The sequence below is a fragment of the Haemaphysalis longicornis genome, unplaced genomic scaffold (genome assembly GCF_048455015.1).
Source record: "Haemaphysalis longicornis isolate Haplotype H1 unplaced genomic scaffold, Haemaphysalis longicornis Haplotype H1 scaffold_8, whole genome shotgun sequence".
Taxonomy (NCBI): Eukaryota; Metazoa; Arthropoda; class Arachnida; order Ixodida; family Ixodidae; genus Haemaphysalis; species Haemaphysalis longicornis.
The window spans coordinates 187,418,427-187,437,096 of record NW_027526445.1 but is presented as its reverse complement, the minus strand read 5'-3'; the positions used below and the strand labels follow the sequence as shown (position 1 = coordinate 187,437,096).

At 47.5% G+C, this 18,670-nt stretch overlaps 1 protein-coding gene across 1 annotated transcript in view; it reads right to left on the bottom strand.

Moving 5' to 3' along the window:
• Wdr62 (WD repeat domain 62) overlaps positions 1–12,839 on the bottom strand; it is a 77,636-nt gene extending 64,797 nt beyond the window's left edge. The window contains exons 1-7 of the mRNA XM_077681220.1: positions 12,368–12,839; positions 11,764–11,930; positions 11,100–11,191; positions 2,648–2,768; positions 2,464–2,556; positions 558–674; positions 223–321 (exon numbers count right to left, since the gene is read on the bottom strand). Of these exons, the coding sequence (XP_077537346.1) occupies positions 223–321; positions 558–674; positions 2,464–2,556; positions 2,648–2,768; positions 11,100–11,191; positions 11,764–11,850 (609 nt within the window). The 5' untranslated portion in view covers positions 11,851–11,930; positions 12,368–12,839. The remainder of the gene's footprint in view (positions 1–222; positions 322–557; positions 675–2,463; positions 2,557–2,647; positions 2,769–11,099; positions 11,192–11,763; positions 11,931–12,367) is intronic.
• Positions 12,840–18,670: the final 5,831 nt, after the last annotated feature.

Sequence of the window (18,670 nt, the reverse complement as noted above, 5' to 3'; positions counted from 1 at the left end):
TACGTTATAAATGGTCAACACTGTACTATCATTTTCTTTATTTCAGGCAGTACAAACAGCTTCACTGTAAAGAAATGTCCCAGGTAAGGGCTGATGTTGCCATTAACCGCACCAAGATGTTGGTGTCGTTCACTTGTGCACTCTGCTTTGATCCCACCCTTGCCGTGCCACATGTCAGCGGGAAGAACAACAGCCCCATAAGAAGATGGGGCGGCGGCATACCTTGGTGCCCCTTGAGTATTCCAGGTACCAGAACTTGACGTGGCGGTTGCCCACGGTGACAAAGTAGTGCCCACCAGAGGAGAAGGACACTGCCTTGACCTGTGATGTGTGGCGGGGGAGGCAGCGTCAGGAGGGGCCCCCCGCCAACGTGTGCACAGAAGAAACGACAACAGGGCCAGTCGGTAGTGGCCCTCAAACATCTTGAAGCAGCGCAAACTCGACACCAGCACAAGAGGAGTGAATCTGTCTACTCCCTCCTCCTCCTTGTGTCCACGTCGAGTTTGCGCTACTACTACCCTTTCGGGATGTTGGAGAAGTAGCGTGCACGCGCCCACCTTGGCGGACACCTTGTTGGAGGCCAGCTTGGTGTTGTTGCGCCAGTCCCACACGTTGACCACCATGTCGTGCTGGGTGCCCACCGACACCACATACTTGAGGTTCGGGGAGAACGCCTGCATAGCACAGAACAACGCGGCATGCTCAACCACCCCTCCCCAACAGCGCTGCTGGGACGATCGCAATCCACGACATCCTCACACGGCCTGTGCACCCGCACATTCTCAAGTTGTTGTTCCCTTTCTTTTTTCCCCCCTCCCACTGCCTTATTTATTATTTTTTTATGCTCAATAAACATTTGCCAATCCAATTCAATCACGTGTGGGTTACGAGTTATTCTGGGTTTTCTTTCCCACTCCATATATACATTGTTTGCTTTCAATAAGATCGTAGTTGATAGTCTGCGCCTGTGTCGTACATTTTCTTCTATTGTGTGTGTTTCTACACAGTTTTTCGCTATGAACCAGTACCAACTCGCTCAGTTTGTCATTTTTGCAAGCCTTATTTTTTGTTTCATGTGTAGGACAGGCCAGCTGGGCAGAAGTGTAGGTGGAAAGGGTGATCCTTGGAGTGACTCACAAGCAATAGAGTACGTGTGTGTAATACTACATGCATGAGAGTTTGCACCTGGTCTAGTTTTCACACGTTAACTGAGGGAACACTGCATGACAATTGAACTCTCACTTACAAGAGCGCTCTATGCATTTACAATGGGAGGCTCGATTGACAATTGGTTGGAAGGCGTTCGGAAGACCTTTGAAATGGCCGTGTATCACAGGTATAAGTTTACAAACACAAAACGCAGAAGAAACACATGATCCTCGCATATGGAACTAGAACTAGCAAACTACTTTATTTTTTCACCGTTTCGGAAATAGTGTGGGTAATAAAAAAAACCTAAAAAACATGGACTGTTTGGAACGTGGTCTGGGTTCAGTTTCCACGTTTTTTTTTTTGTTGTTGTTGTTGGTTGCGCTCAGAGTTCATTACATGTACTCCCCCCACATACACACACAAGAGGTGCATCCTGCATGAGTCCTATTTCCTAATTCCCAAGAAGCAGGGTTGGCTAGCTGATACATGCACCAAAGCTCTGTGCAATGAACTCTGTAACTCCATGTAAAGAATTCTGAGCGCAACTAACAAGATTAACAATGTAACGATGTATAGTGTCAGGCACTGAACCCGAACCATGCTCTGTCCAATCTACATCTTTCTGTGTTTTTTGTCGAGGCGAGGCCCCTTAGGGGCTCGGGCTGTCGGTGCCTCATGTCGTAACTATCGTCTCACGTAGTCACGCTACTAAAACACTGGGAAACTCATTTACGCCTTGTGCTAGAACGTAACGCGTATTAAAAAAACACCGGGACACTTGTTTGCGCCTCGCGCTGAAGAGCTTTTGCTTCAAAGGCAATAGACTTTTTACAGCAAAGCCATATACCGCTACCCCCCAATGGTTTTATCTCCATCGGCAAAAATGCCAAGGCGCCAAGAATACACTTATACACAGCATGATTCACTCCTCCTCAAGTTTCGCATTAGTGGAGATGACCTGGTATCTTTTTGCTGTTGTTGTTGTTGTTCCCCACAGTTCTTAGAAGAGAGGGAAAATAAAGAGAGTTGAGAGTGGCGCACTTCCATGTACCGTGTTTCTCCTGCCTTTGGTGTCCGTAAACTCAGCTTAGCGTTTTCAGAGTGCATAAGGAGGAGCAAGAGGAACAGAGCAACCCCTCCACCGCCCCCAATCAACCCAACCGAGTGTTTCTCCGGCCAAACTTCCTGCCCCCGCTGCGTTCTCCTTTGCTGGCTCGGTCAAGTAGCGGAATGCCTGGCCACACAGTTGCAGCCCTCCACCCTGAGCGCCCATCAGAGACAAAAATTGAGGGGTGGCCGCGATGCACCCACCACGCAGGTGACGCCAAACTTGTGTCCCGGGAACTCGGCCACCTGGCTCTTCTCCTGCACGTCCCAGATGCGCACGTGGGGCTGGTGGCCGCACTGCGAGGGGAAGAGGGGAAAGAGGTGACCTTCCTTTCCCTCCCTCTCCTCCGCCCCTCCTCCTTGTTGGGCAGCAGAGCGCACCACCCACCTCTCCCGTGGCCAGGTACTTGCCATCCCACGAGAAGGCCAGGCACGTGATGGTCTTCTTGGAGGCGCTTAGGATGTGCTGCTGGCGGTTCTTGCGCGTGTTGTACAGCACCAGCACACACCTGCAGGGGAGAGGGGAGGGAAAGGGAACACTCCAGGGGCAGCCCCAGGGCACACTGTGGTGGCCCCGGAGCACACTGGTGGCCCCGCGTTTCCTGTCTCTTGTGTCCTCCGTTCATCTATGACGTCACGACCCATCGACACTCCCACCGCCCGTGCCTTAGTCAGAGCAACTGGCTAATTAATTCATTAATTAATTTTGGGGTTTAGCATTGTTAAGCTACAACTGGGCTATAAGGCAAGCCGTAGTGGAGGGCACCAAATTAATTTTGACCACTTGCAGATCTTGTGACGTGCACCAAAATCTCGACACACAGGTGTTTTCGCTTTTCGCCTGCATGAGAAAAGCAGCCACCACGGTTGGGAATCAAACCCGCGTCTTTGGACTCAGCAGCATAACGACAAGAATGATGTTATTATTGACGCAGGGCTCTTCGTTGCTTTTATCTGTTCCTATTCACTGACTACAGGAGCACCTGGCCTCACAGTACTAACCAGAGCTTGCTTGTGAGCTAGGTGGTACATGTTTAACTCCGGAAACATTGTACTGATTAAGTATACAAACATGAAAGCCATGGGAAACACACAATACATGCACACAAAAGGGCAACTAACAACTGACTATTTTCTGAGCCTTTTGGAGAATGGAGGAAAAAACGAAAACGAAATAACAAAATACAGAAAACCATAGATTCAATTGGAATGTGTGTTTGGGTTCAGTGCCCAACAATTTACATGACCACACTAATCTTGTGGTCATGTTCACAGCATGCATCAGCCAGCTTATCGATGCTTCTCATTAGCAAGGAAATCATACACATACAGAAAAGCAGACTTTGTGTGTGTCACGAGTGCTGAGCTTATCGGGGATTAGAATGAGACAATGTCACTTATCAGGCATTGAATCCAGATCACATTGTACTTCAACCTGTTTTTTTCTGTTTGTTTTTTCTTCACTGTCTTCTAAAAGGGTTGGAAAATAAAGTCAGTTGATAGCTATGCTTCCACATGAGTGTATCCTGTGTTTCCCATGTCTTTCGTGTTTGTAAACTGTCAGCGTCGGGTTTCCGCAACTCACACGGTTCCAGTGTTGGAAGATTTTAGAAGTACAGTCTTTGTCGAAATTTTCTAGGCCAGAGCAAAAACACGCTGGCCGCAAAAAAATAAGTGTACAAGCATACGTCTCAAGCGTGGCTGAAACGTTGTATGCCAGAGAGGCAGAGAAAACACCTTTTTTTCTTACTGTCAGAAAATATTTTTGCGACGTTTAATGTGAAGTTTATTCTTTGAATTCTTTGTGGTCGAGAAGGCTTAGGATTGGCCTAGAAAATTTTGAAAAACGGTGTACGTGTCCTTAATGCTTGTCCCTCAAGGATTCATCTTGCATTAGAATGCAAACACACAAGGAAAGAGGTAACGAAAGGACACACAAGTGCCGTCAATTCGATCCTCGTGTGTTTGCGCTGTAATACAAAAGGAGTTTACACCAACCCGCCCGAATCGCTAAATTTCTCAAGGATTCCTCAAGGATTCTCAAGGATTCAAGGATTAGCTTGCAATTTTAATCCAATGCTGGGTTCATCACACACCGATGACAGGCATGCCACTGCATGACAAGTTTCTGCTGTTCCTTGAAAAGGACGCTGCGTGCAACATTGAACGATGCAGGGCTCTATGAGTGCAGACGATTTAAACTGCCACGGCGATTATCCACTCAAATCCCGATAAAAGTGCTAGTTGATTAAAAGAGACATACGAAGGCAGTCATGCTTGTAACAATGTATTGTGAAGACAGGGCTCGCATCTTGCCTCAGAATTTCCCAAATGTGCAACGCACCGATCGTAGTCAATCTGCACATTATTAAGCAAGAAGAAACAGGCATAACAGCAGCCCATTATCTTGCACTTCTGATGTACAGCAGCTCCCTCGGCTGTCCTATAGTGGGAGGAAACTTTCGGAAGCCCTTGTCCCTGGCTGCAATGTTCCCCTTGTGCTACAAGTACTTTTACGCTGAATAGCTAAACATTAAAAAAGAGGCTGGTTTACCAACAGAGCAGCTTGTATCTATCAAACACTAAGCATCACTTTGCCCATTATATCAACAGCCTGAGCAATACCGCTGCAACACGCTCGTTCAATGTAAGATAGGCAGCAGAATGGTTACAATGTTATTCCGTGTTTCAGTTATAAGCCCCGTTTTCTTCTTTTTTTTTTTTTTTTTTTTTTTTTTTTTTTTTTGTAACAGTGATGTGGTAGCAGTTTGTGAGCACTTAGGTCAAGAAAATTATGGTTGGCTGCTCTTGTAATGACATATTGATCTTTTAAAAAAGCTTCTTTGTACAGAGCAACAGCTAGACAGAAAATTATTGACAAGATCATGCAGGGTAACAGCAATAGTACACGGTTGGTGCTTTCAACAGCCAATACATCTGTCACATTGACAGAAACTATCAGTTACCCAGCTAAGCATGTGCCTTTCTTGCACAGTTCTTCAATATACGCCAGTTGAAAAAAATCCGCTTCAGAATCTGGACCGTGTGAGCACCGCTGCTTCGTTGAAGCTGAGGAGGCAAGTGAATTGGCGCCACACTGAGGGTACAGTGTACTAGAATGTACAGGTGTGTTGTGCGCGTGATGAGCAAATAGGGAGGGTGGGTCCCTTTAGCGATGAAAAAATTGTATGGGGCGCAGGCGTTCCCCAGAGAACTCCTGTTGCAGCCAGCTCCACTTTAAATCAAACTAAACAGTTATCTGATGGGTTTTATAAAATCTTTACACCATGAAATAAAAAAGAAGGCTGTTTAGAGTGATAGATAAGGATTAATTAACAAACAAAACTTCTAACATCAGGTGGCAAGCAGCAGCCACCAGGGGTGGCTTAGACATTTAGATGAGAAGAACTGGGCAGCCAGAGTGCACAGGTACGTGTACCTTAAAAGTGTGGACACCCAATGGGGGAAGAGGACGCGAAAGCTGGCGACTAAATATACCTTGACCGCAGCAAATAAACAAGGGGGGGCAGTTAAAAAGCAAGTGAAGGAAACAGAGACACTCATGTGGAAAGAGAGGATGGAAAAGAAGGCATCGCTGGGAATCTACAAAGCAAGCAAAAAAGAGATCCGGAAAGAGAACTTTTATGACAACAATAAAAGTAGTGCGTTGCTCTTTGAGGCGCGGGCTGGCCGCTTGAGAACTCGAACCTACATGAGCAAATATTTGTCCCAGGATGAGACATGTGTTGTATGTGGCAGGGATAAAGAAACAATCGACCACATAGTAATAGGATGCCAAAAGATTCAGCCGGATAGAATTGGGGGGAAAGTCCTACTTCCTGAGGCACTGGGCTACGCAATAGATGGAAGCATTAACTGGTCAGCAGTAGGTATTACTAAGCAGCGGCTAGAGTATTGGTGGAAAAAAAGCAGGGAAGTTGATAAAATAACATCCCAGCCAGGGGTAGCGGCAGGGCAGAATTAAAAAGAAATCCGAGTTGAGGGACTAAATTTAAATTCAAACTACTAAGATAGGCTAGATGGCGCATGCCATCACCCCGATTCAAAGGGGAGGTCTTTAATCATCATCATCATCATCATCATCGGGTGCTGCATACAACAAAAGCAGCAGACATTTTCATCGCAAAAGGGACCCCCTTAATCAGCCCCGAACGGCACACCTCTCTTCTAGTACACTGTGCCAAGGGGGACAACAACTGAAACTCGGCTAAACATTTATTTAACAGCACAACTTGCCAAACTAAAGCTTGCTTTTCAAGTTGGGAAGCATTAAATTAGGTAATGTTTACTCATGCTTCCTCCACGGTTTTTCCTTTACGACTTACAACGGCAGCCGCAAGGGCTTGAGCACTACTTCAAACTTCTGCCAATAGATGGCAGGTTGGTCACCTTGCCCCTGTTTGCCCCCAGCGCGGGAGGGACAACCGCACACTGGTTTTTGTTCCATGGGGCCCATGGGGGGTTTCACAACTGGCGATATCACTCTTGCCACCATCACTGCGATGATTCTCGCCCTTTGACTACCCACACAGCTACTGTACGCCACGAGTTGAGGGCACCAAGCCCTCTTTCCGCATCAGTGCATAAACGATACCGGGGCTCCTTTTCAGACCTGGCTGGTTTTCGGAGGCAGGTTCGAGAAGGCTATTTAACAGCTCTCTTCTTCTCATTACTGCCCTGGCTACAGCTACCATTTGACAGCCACTTTCAATTTTACATTCTGCCGTGTAATTACAGACAAGTTTCTCCTTGGAGAGAGGGAGCAAGAAAAAGACAAGATTGGGGAATAAAGTGTTTCAGTGGGGCTGGTGGTTTTACGCTGTCACTACGACTGCGCTTCAGTCGTGACAACATTCGACACTGCTCAAAACCCTAAAAACTGCCCTCTGCCCAGAGCCACTTCCAAAGCACACGGCAGCAACAATCCTTGCCCAACCGATGCTAGCCACTACGCGTGCAGCAGCAACTTGCTGCTGAACGAAAATCCCTTGCCACAATCGTAGGCAACAGCACTCATGCTGTAAGCGAGTGTTTCATTGAGCCGAGCACCACAGAACCGGGCAAATGCAGGCCAACATCAACATTCATGCTTCAAAATGTGCAAGGTTTTACCACTGTTCAGTGGAACTGTTGCACACTTTGTTGCAAAAAAAAAAAGCAGACTGCTGAATCTCTGCATCAGATACACTTATTGTTTTCACTCCACAAGAAGTCAACAGTATGCTTCCCACACTGGCCCAATACAGCGACATGGCTCTGCGATTTCTTCACACAAATTCTCCGTAAACAGTACCGTGTATGCCTGCCTTTAGGGAATGATTTGTCTTCTTTTTTTCGAGGTCTGTACGCATGCCCTGAACCGGTGCAGACGAGTGCAGTGTTGCACAGACCAGTGCAGATGCTACTGGAAATATATTCTACTAAAAAAAAGAACATATACGGGACTGCTTGCATCAGTGCAGCCAGTGTAGGTAAAAAAATAGCTCTAGTAGACAGTGTGGTAGAATATCCAGAAGGAGAACTGTATGTGTAAATGCACCGATCCCTATATTGTGTTTGGACACAGATTCGACTCCCGGCCGCGGCGGCCGCTTTTCTGATGGAGGCGAAAAGCAAAAACACCTGTGTGTTGGAGATTTCAGCATACATTAAAAATCCCCAGGTGGTCAAAACGAATCCGGAGCCCTCCACTACGGCACGCCTCGTCGCCTGCATCGAGTCGGCGTGTTAAACCCCACAATCAATCAACCAATCAATCAAATCAAATCAATGTTGTGTTCATGCCCGACCTTTCAAAAGTGGAAACGAACAACTTCATTCCATCTCCAGCAAGCTGCCTCTGATGGCAGGTAGGGACATCATGCTAGTAACACACAGCGAACCTACCGCGCAGCCCTCAATTGTGAGCAGTGCACTCTCATTCTTACTTTTGATGGTTGCCAAGTGACTAGAGTGCTTAACAATGGGTTTGCCAAGGCCTCCGTGAACTTGGCAAAAGCTGTGCATTGTCTCAGTGGTACAGAGACACACCATGCGAGAGACAAGCGCCACCACCTGCCCAGTTGACATCCTTTCCTTGTGCTGCCATTTATTTTTACAGCAAGAAAATGATGAAGTACATAATAAAGAATACGCTGACCACCAGAGAAAATAAAACAATGACGTATTATTCTTTATTATGTACTTCAGTGTCATTCCCGACCAGACGGGCGTCCGTCGAAGCCTCGATTTCATTTCAAGAAAATGATGTATAACCCAAGGCAAGAGGAGCCTTCAGACCATGCGCAGTGAATTCACGGCAGATAATCAAAGAGCCCCGCCGTCACCAATGCAGTCATCAGGTGGGAAAGTGCTTTTGTTGCGGCGCACAGTTTAGAGCTGTTCAAAGCAAAGCATGATCCTAAACTTTATACCAGTGGCCCGAAAGGCCTGCGTAACAAATTAAAGAATACGCAAATTTCTAGTAACTGAAACGTTCGGGCCAGAGTCATGCCTAACCTTTCTGGCCCAATTTTCTGCATTTATGTATGAAGCATGCAGGCATCAAGCATAGTTAAATGAGCTATGTATGAAAATATGCTTAGGGCTACCTTTTCATCCTATTTTTTTTTTTTTTCCATTTTGGGGGTTTCAAGCACTGAGGCTACGACTGCGCTATGAGGTGCTATATAGTGGAGAGCAGCTCTAAATCAATTTAGCGGCCCTTTAATTAATTTAGTGGTGACCTTTAACACGTGCCATAATCTAGACACAGGGCATTGTCTTCCTCTTCCATAAAAAAAAACCGTTTCATTTTCATGTAAATGCATGCTTTCTTCACTGTGTCGAAAGGTAAGTCACACATGCGCAGATCCCAGAGGCTTTTAAGGAAACACTTTGGTTTGTCAGACAAATGCCGCTTGTATAACTTTGACTATCACGTCAGTTGATAATGGCTTAACAGCTTCCCTACTCCCTAGCATTTCTCCTTGCTGCCATCCAGAGTTCTGCCCACCAGGCACCACAACTTCGCGGAAACTACCATTTTTTTCCGATTCTAAGTGCCCCCCGATTCTAAGAAACCTCAGCTAGTTATGGGGGAAAAAAATTCGAAAAAAAAGGTTGCATACGAATCTAAGCCCCCCTTTTCTATGGAACCATCGCGAGGTAGATCACAGACACGTGGAAATGGGCGCAAGTTGAATTTATGAAGTTTTCAATTAGAAACCACTTTCTTGGTACAGAAGACGACCTGCTGGGGGATACTTAGAACGCCGGCCCAAGCGGCACAACGAACTCGAAGGGTAGTGAGAGTGACTGAGTATCAGGCGTAAGCTCAGTGTCTCTATTTTTTTTTAATGTTTGCCAAATAACACATTGTTTCTTGTGCTCGTCTCGTAGAGATACGGTCACGAGAAAAAGTGGCGGTGGGGGCAGCGATTCAGGTTTTTCTAATCTAAGCACCCCCACTCACTTTGGCAAAAGGGGGAGCTTAGAATCGAGTAAATACGGTATATTAAGTGATTTGCAGGGTTTGTCCAGACTCCGCAAGGTGGCAGTCCTGTTCCTCCGTGTTTAGGGCCCTCAGGATGCCTAGTTTCTCCGCTGATACGTCGTGTAGTGCCCACCAGTGGACGTGCCTCAGACATTCCCACTGCTCTCATTGGGAAGCAGCTGACACCACAGGCAATGTCATACAGGCGGCGTTAGTTGGACATACCCACTGACATATTCCGAACTGTTCACAGGCGCTCCACGTTCCTTGTCTACTTTACTCTGTCTTGACTTTTACCCAACCAGAACCAGCCAAACTGCTTCCGCCCACTGATCAGTCAGGTTTATTGTTATCTAACAAAGCATCTAGAGTTTTGCCAAACTGGAAAATACTGCTGCTCAAATCGCCCACTGTGGAGTAGTGGCTACATATCCACTTATCACTATGGTCTCGAATTCGATCTTCTCTCCTTTTGCGTGTGTGTATTTTTTCTCTCCATGGCCAGCATTCTGTGATAGCTTGATTGAATTGATTTTAGGGTTTAACGCACCGATGCTACACAGGTGATGAGGCGCACCGTATTGGAGGGCTCCCGGATTAATTTCGACCACCTGGGGATTTAGTGTACATCGAAATCAATTCTGTGATAGCTATACCTCATGCCCTCCTCACAGCACATGATGCAAGCAGTAAGCCATGTTTTTTACCCAACCAGCAAAACCATTACCGCTCACTGAAGCCACGGCCAATGCAGCCACTGCCAGAGTTATGTCTAGTAATATGTAATTATTAATAGCGTGTAACCATTGACAACACCTCTGGCTAGTGATTGTGAGCGGAACCGGTCTAGCCAGTCGAGTGTGGAGCCCGTTCAACAAAACTTTAGCCTCTAGGATTGGGGTATGTCGGACATACCCCCATCCTAGCATATATTCTTACGAATTCTGACCTATTTGAAGTACTGATAGAATGTGGAATTAAAGACGAACTACCTGACATATCTGGAAATGTTTTAATTAAACTAGATGTAGCGATACGAAACTTAAATTCACCAAGTTCAATTAGTTGGCTTTGTAGTTGTTGGCACCTGCCAACTGTAAATACACCTTTTTACAACCATAATTAGTAATAACCAGTCCACACAGTCTTCCAAAGTTGTTTTTACACCGGAACACTGATTTCACTTTCGTCAGTCAACGCAGATCAACAAATGTATAGAAGTTGAAAAAGAAACAAACCGCCGAGTCCCCGGCTCCAAAGGTTCGTTTCTTTTGCCACTGTTTGATCGCTAATCCGAAAAGCGGTAACGACAAGCGTCGCCTCGCAAGCAGCGGTAGCGGCTCACCCGGCGGGATAGGCGACCAGGCCCGAGCAGGGGTCGCAGTCGAGGGCCGCGCTGCTGGTGACGGTCAGGCCCAACACGCGTTCCAACTTGACCTGCAGAAGGCGTCGAAGGGCTGCAGTCTCGAGCCGCGACTCTTCCTCGGGCGTGCTCGGCAGCAGCGGCTCGAAGACCGCGTCAAGCCGCATGGCTGCTACGCCGCCGCCCCGCCCACGCGAACGCCAACGCCGAACTCCGCCCGCCCTTCGAACTGCCTCTCACTTCAGCCGCGGCGACGATCGAGGTCGCGCCGCACAAGACGACGTCTCCGCATGCTCGAAATCAACTGTCGCCAAGAAGCGTGCTTTCGCGCAATACCACCGACACCACCGCGACTTAATCAGGTCAGAGAAGATTCGTTACGAAATTAACCCGTTCGCGTGCAAGTGTAGTCCCTCTACCTGACGGTGTTTCGCAATTAAGCGCGATCCCCTTTAAGGCAATGCGCCGATCACTCGTAATTGAGTTGTACACTCCGCCGCACCTGACGGCTTTTTTGACAGCAACCACGACAAGCATTCGGCTACGTACTTTTCTGCACTCTGGCGATGTCGTGGTATATTTTGGAAGAAGGATGTATCGGACACGGACGAAGTTGGGAACGTCAACAGGTGGTGGGAGCGCTTACCCGCTCGGAGAGTGGCGTTGCGTCCCCACGGCCACGCTTGAGGGCCGGGGCCCGCACCAACCGCGGCGCCCCCGAGGTCTCGTCCATGAGGTCTCCGGCTCAGCCTTCCTCGGCTCGGGCCATCCGTCAGCAGCAGCTCCGTGCACGACGCGGTGCGCTCGTGCTAACTGCATTTAGCGTGCAATGTTTCGGGTTTATTTACTACCCCCGGAACAAATGCACGCACAAAAAAAAAAAAAGGTTTGGGGAAGGAGGGGGTCGCAGTCCGATTTAAAACTGCAGGCGTTCACTGACATTCAGAACGGGTTACTGTTTCTGCAGCCACGCATATACTTGAGGAGTTAAACGGCGGACCACAACGAAACTCAGTAGAGGACTGCCAAAGAACCCGCCGCCGATGATTGATGCGATCGAACACAATAGCAACGATGGGGGGGTGGGAGCAACTTCCGATTCGTGATCCGTGACAATTAAACCGTACCTGCTCCCCGTTCTTGTCCGCATTGCGCTTTTGCGGACGAGTGCGCACTCATCGAGATCGCTCGTAAATAGCCGCTCCATTAACCGACGGGACGGTAGCCAGCCCTGCGAAGGAGGCGGTTACCTGACGCGACTGCAGGCGGTCTCGTTGCAAGCCGAAGCATCAGCCGACCGCTTGACACAGTGCATCAGCGCTGTCGTCAGTATCCTCACTTGTAGACCGGGCGACGACGCTTTTAAAGCTGACACATCCAGCACATGCACACCGCAGCACGCACACACGTCAGCAACGGACACCGGCCCCTTCCCTGGGCTCGTCGGCGAACAGGTACGCACACAGCAATCTTGTTTTGCAATGCTTATGTCCTCGTCCACCGTAGATGATCATCGGCCGCACACATGACAGGCTGCGCCGAGGTGTGTGCCTACTCCAGCACAACAATCAAGCTCATTCACCTCAACTGTTGCCGCCTGTCACGCACTGCACGCTGCATGCTCCGTACCGCGATTTGCTGCGCTGCTCCGTCCGTCTACCAGCGTCCGCTCCGGTGCCCCATTCCGAACGCACGTACGCGAAAAAAAAAATTATTCTTTTTCTGCACACTCGTGGAGCCCTGGAACTGCACTGAGAGTGGTTTTTTTAGCAAAACAAACCATACTACACTATTTGTCAGCAGAAGCGGCGCTGCACTCGTAAGCGATATCGAAACTATCATTCCTTCGTTTTCTTTTCAGCAGCGAGCAATGCTTGGTATTTCTCTCCTTTGGTTTCCATTTTTATGTGACGCAGAATATTTTGTCACACGTCGGGAAAATAAACCTCTCACTACAATAGAAAGGCTATTAATCTGTGAGCAAGGAAAATACGAAGCTGATTTGGGAAAGTTCTCAGCGGCGCAAAAAGATAAAGAATTATCTTTATTTGCGAGAAAGTTAATTGTCTAACTGGCCTCTTTTATTTGTAATCCCATACTGTAGTAATCTATCAAAGTACACTCTAGTGTTGCTACCTACGAGACGCAGTAGGAACTACTTGCCCGGTTCTCAGCATGGCGGCAGTTTTAAACAGGGCAGTTTTATTCGTGTGGCGTGAGTCTTTTTGTGGTACTTACGACTATGAATTTACTGGAATCGTAGCAGTTGTACCGGTTGTAGGAAAATAACTTACGTTCGTTGCGTTTGAAACACATGTTTAGCAGGTCTGTTCCCAACAAAACATCACAAATCGTGGTGTAAGAAAGCATACAGGGCGGCGATACCTGTTTTCAGGCGTTTGGCATATTCTACTCCATTGAGCAACTTCTGTCGCAAGTGGCATCCCTGCGCCCTAATCTTCCGATAAATGTTCATCGCAGAGGAAACGGTGACTGGGCTGCTTTGGGATCAGCGATCAGCGCACGAGGCAGTTCTCACATCCATAGGTGGATGCGAAAAATATTCTTTCCGCCACACCGGCGCCTCTCCCGAGAGGAAGCTACAACGTCGCGGCTGCTCCAGACAAATACCTATTCCCATCCTACACGCCTCTACCTCCTCTTCCTCATCCAACAACCTTCCCCCGTGCTCACTGTCCCCAGCCTGGCACCCTAGACCAACGCAATCCAGATTTGCCCCCACACCCCACCTTGGAGCAGTGGAGGGCTTCCCTGGTCAGCCCAGATCCCGATACCTAGCTCAACCTGGTGACCCGAGCAAGGACAGCCGGTCGAAGTCAAGGAATGACTATGGATGCCTTTCGATGCGGAGCGGCCCATAACTCCGGCCTCTGCTATACGAATAAAAATTTATTATCTCTTTCTCTCTCTCTCTCCTCTGTGTTTCGCTCGGGCGTAGTCTCGAGAGTCAAGACAGCGCCATGGGGGCTGTCCCAGACAAGGGCATATATACCATATAGGAGATATTCTCCAAACCCGCGCGCACCTTGCAATTTAATGTCTTCAATACGACTAAATATATATTAACAAAAAAGTGACAGTAACAACGCCATAATGCTTTCATTCGTGATTTTTTTTTCTCAGTTTATATTACTGTGCACATATTTGCGGCCTAGCAACCAGGATTCCGTGGCAACGGCGCAGCGTTAAGATAGATCACGCCCGACAGTTTGCATGTAATCAGAAATACGGGATGTAATCAGAAATCAGAACATGTAATCAGAAATACGGGATCACCGCTAGCGCACACATGCCTTTTGGATTGAGGTTGGCTGGCGAAGATGAAGTTGAGTAAAACAAAAAGAAAGGAACTTCGAAAGTGTACAGTGATGCACGTGCTTTCAACGGTGGTATAGACCTGGGCAAAGGCTGTCAAGCGCAAGTTTTGTTGAAAGAGAGAGAGTCTGCAGCCCAGCATTATGCAGGGCGAGAGCATTTCGATATATATATCCAGACGCATTGAAAGACCACGCTGAGCAAAGACTATGCCCATTGCAAGAGCGAGGAGTCTTGGAGCCATAGCGACTGGGTCACATAACCATGCAGAAGGCTGACAACACGGTGAGGCTTTGTATTACGTGGGCAAGTCACACGCAACGACCGAACTGCACGTGCTTGTCGGTGGAAAGTTCTTCACGGCACTCGACAACGGCATATCGCCAGGGATTTATACACCCCCCCCCCCCCCCAAAAAAAAAAAAAAAAAACATCCCACCGACCCCCCCCCCCCCAATGTAAATTCTGCATAAACCCCTGCATATCTGGCCGCAGGTCTGGAATTTTTTGTGATACAGCAATTTTCCTGTTCGTTCTGCTAAAGGGACTCGGCGGAATTTTGGACTCCTCGGAACTGCTCCAAAGCAGTTATGTATTTTATTGGCTCATCAAGTTTCTATTGCGAGATCATTTTCGGACTGCCCAGGAACTAGAAAGAACTGTTCAGGGCATGCAAATACCCAGGTCTCTATTCAAAGCTCTGAACTATTAATTGTGCAACAACAAAGCAGACCTTCATGGTCACGCCATGAGCTGCAAAAAGGCGCAACCGCCAAAGATCGCAACGAAGATACAAGCTCTACACTAGGAAAGTGCAGTCTCAAGACTATGTAAGATTGGGAGACTATTCTGCTGAGCTCCACTCCGGAGCCACAACCAAGAACTTGCTCGGCTATACAACTCACAGCAGTCCGGATGGCTAAAGCCGCCGCGAGGATCCAAGAAAATAATCCTGGCTGATGGCTGGGGTGGGGGAGGGGGATCGTCCAAAACGTATACCTTTTAGAACTAATCTCGGGCAAATAGGGTACTCCCCCCCCCCCCTCCCCCCCCAACTTTCTTGAAGTTGTTCGAATTTAGCGCTCAAAATCAACGTATCTTTGCATCATTATCATCATCCCAATTGGCGGAGCTATGAAATGGTTATGAACTACGGTTTTTCATCATAAACATGACGCTTTGCAGCCTTAGACAATACCATAACGTATAAAAATGCATGAAGAGCTGAATGACTGCTGAGAACATGACAAGTGTACTTTCGGCCACAGTCGATTTGGGCCATGGAACCAATGAAGCTGATGAAACCTCTATGGATGAAACCAATGAAACACAGAAGCACGTGGCCGCTGGCCGCCCCAGTTTGTAAGTTAAACCATCGCCTCATGGTTAAACTGTTTTCAGTCAGCGCGGACGGCGCGGACGGAGTGAGCCAAGTGAGCTTTGGCGATGAAATAAGGTTGAGTCTCCTGCCACGCGCGTGGCACGAGCTGCGCCCCCCTGGTAACGGCTGCTGCCACGCAGAAGTGACGTCAAGCTAAACTAATCACGTGACTTCCCGTGACGTCACAAACGTTTACGTCATTTGATATTTGATCATGCCGCTTTTTTTGTGTTAACGACGACGGCAGCCGGGTGTTCACGTCTTGTGTCCCGATGTTCTCCGCCCGTGGTCCGAATGGCAGGCCTGACGCATTGTTACGTCCTTATCTCCCTGTACAGCGGCTGCCGCGGGGCGCTTTTTTCTTGTTGGGAGGTGTGCTTGTAATTATTTAGATTGGGTATTTTTTGCGAACTTGCTGTTGCACGTCTTGGTAAGCCTAACGCATTGTTTTCTGCACGCTCCTTCGCCCCGCTTTTTACATGCTCCTAGAACTGTAGTGTTGTCGATTAATATTTTGTAAGCTTCACGTTGTCTTGCAGTTCGCGTGCTATCGGCTTTAAGCGCCTGCATTCGTTGTCTACTTGTGCCTCGCTTCTTCCATGCCAAGCCTTGTGTTGTAATTCTAGAGTGGTGGCTCAATTATAAAACGTGGGGATCAGTATTTTCCATCGCGTCGCGCCGTGTCTAACGAGGTAGCTGTCTTTGATGACATGCCAACGCGAGCGACGTAGTGTCAGCGTGTGCACGAATCGAGTGTCGTCAGGTAGCGCACGGCATCATCGAACGCAATCCGACCTCGCATGTAGCTTCTGCAATTTTTCCCCCGGGGCAGTTGTACTATCGCCGAGAAATGTATCCTGACTATTCCGCAGAAACGATCTGTGCACGCGGCGCTGCAGAATCCGTGCAGGGAGCGCAGCTTCACTTCCGTGGGTAGAGCCCAACTGCCCGTCCAAAGATATATCTACTGAAGATACCACTGAAACCATTCGCTGACTGGCTGGCTTCTTGTGCAAGGAGGCTCAAGCTCCAACTGTGCAAGCATGGGAGAAGTGCAGCCGATAAGATCGCCGTGTGAGCCAAGTTTGGAACTTCTGCTAATAGTCCTTTAAAAGTCTGGTGTGCGCTAGGTTATCAAGTGACAGTTCAGTTATTGTTCATCTATGCTCAGATTTGTTGCTTAGAGTACCATTGTGCTTTCAACTTAGGAAGTCTTAATGAAATGATAGGCAAGGCTTAAAATTGCTGCTTGGCTTTTATTTCCCTTTCCTTTGCTCCAGTACCTTTCGCCTCCTCTAACGTGGTTAGGCAACAAAACTGCCTCCTGCATCTGCTTTGAGTATGTATTTTGATAGGCTCGTTCCCTCTTTACTCTTGTGTTTGGCTTGGTTGGAATTGAACATAACCAGCCACAATACTTCCATTCACTCTCAGCAGGATGGGCTAATGATGATGAGAGCTTTTCTCGGTGGCTTGCAGTCTATGCACAAATTCCAAGTGGCTGTGACATCTATATGTTCATCTCAAGCACTCTGCGGAGTCCAACTTGACACTAATGCTTGTATTCGCAACTGATGAAGCGTGCTTAAGCGTCTACTGTCCAAGCCTTTGGGGTAGTGAACAGGAAGAGTTTCCAATTGTGAGGGGACGTTTCACATTCTATTGCTTTTTAACTCCGCACTGTGTAAACTGTTTTGTAAAATTGCTCAAGTGAATTTACTTAGTGGTAAGGGGCATTATAAAATGTCCCACATTTCGTTCACAATGATGCAAGTCTCGTCAGAAGCCAGCTGCTAGAAAACACATTCACGGGTTGTGTGTTGTGTGTCCATTAGCTGTTTCTTTTTCTTCCACAAAACGGGCACTTAAACAATCCTTTAAGCCAACAGGCTTAAAAGATAGTTTATCAAGTACAACTTCGGGGTAATGGTTGGTGTCGAGCGTGACATTGCCCACTACCGAGAGTACTTCTTAATACCTTGTGCAAGAACTGGAGCCAAGGCCACGTGCGTGGATGTGAATGCCTGTCGGTGTTTGCGAAAGTTTCAGTACAGCTGGAAGGTGTATGGATCATGGGTGGCTTTAACAATAAAATGACTGCTGCACGTACTTTGGCTCTGGTATCAATGAGCAGCATGTGAGCATTGATAAGTGCTTCACTGTTGACATTTTTGTTATACAAAATCAGGCCATGTTAAGGCCCCCTGGCAAATATTCATGAAAAACACTGGTCCAAAAAGCTGCCAACACATAGAAACCATGTTGATCACGGCACCTTTCCTAGTACTTCAGTACCGTTTATCAGTGCTGCGTTTTCTCCCCCCAACTAGTAAACTATCCCAGCGTTGCATCTTAAGCCAGAAATCAAACACTTGCTTGTCAATGACAAGTGATCTGCCAAACTTCCGTGTCTATTCAAAAAGTGAGTAGCTCTACTTTCTGTGCACTGTTTGTGGTGTGAAGCTCCATTTCTAAACAAAATGTCAGGGTTCTTCTGGAAGATGCACAGCATTACAACCTCAACAAAAAAGGAATAAGCAAGCGATACTCTCTTGCACTATACTAAAGTCCTGCGGGAAAGCCAAACCAGCAAGTGATCTTTTTCTACAAAGCGCTGCAGACGAGCCAAGAAAAAGATTCCTTTTTGCGGACACCAAAGCTACGCTGAAAAGCCAAAATGTGTGGTGTCTGTTACTGCAGATTAGCTGCAAGACAAGCATGTTCATGCAAAGATTTATAAACCAGGCTGGCGGGGTAACAAAATCATTGAATGAGGTTACAACAAAATGTGTTATGAAAAATGATATAATACTGTTTGCTATAAATAGCAATTAAA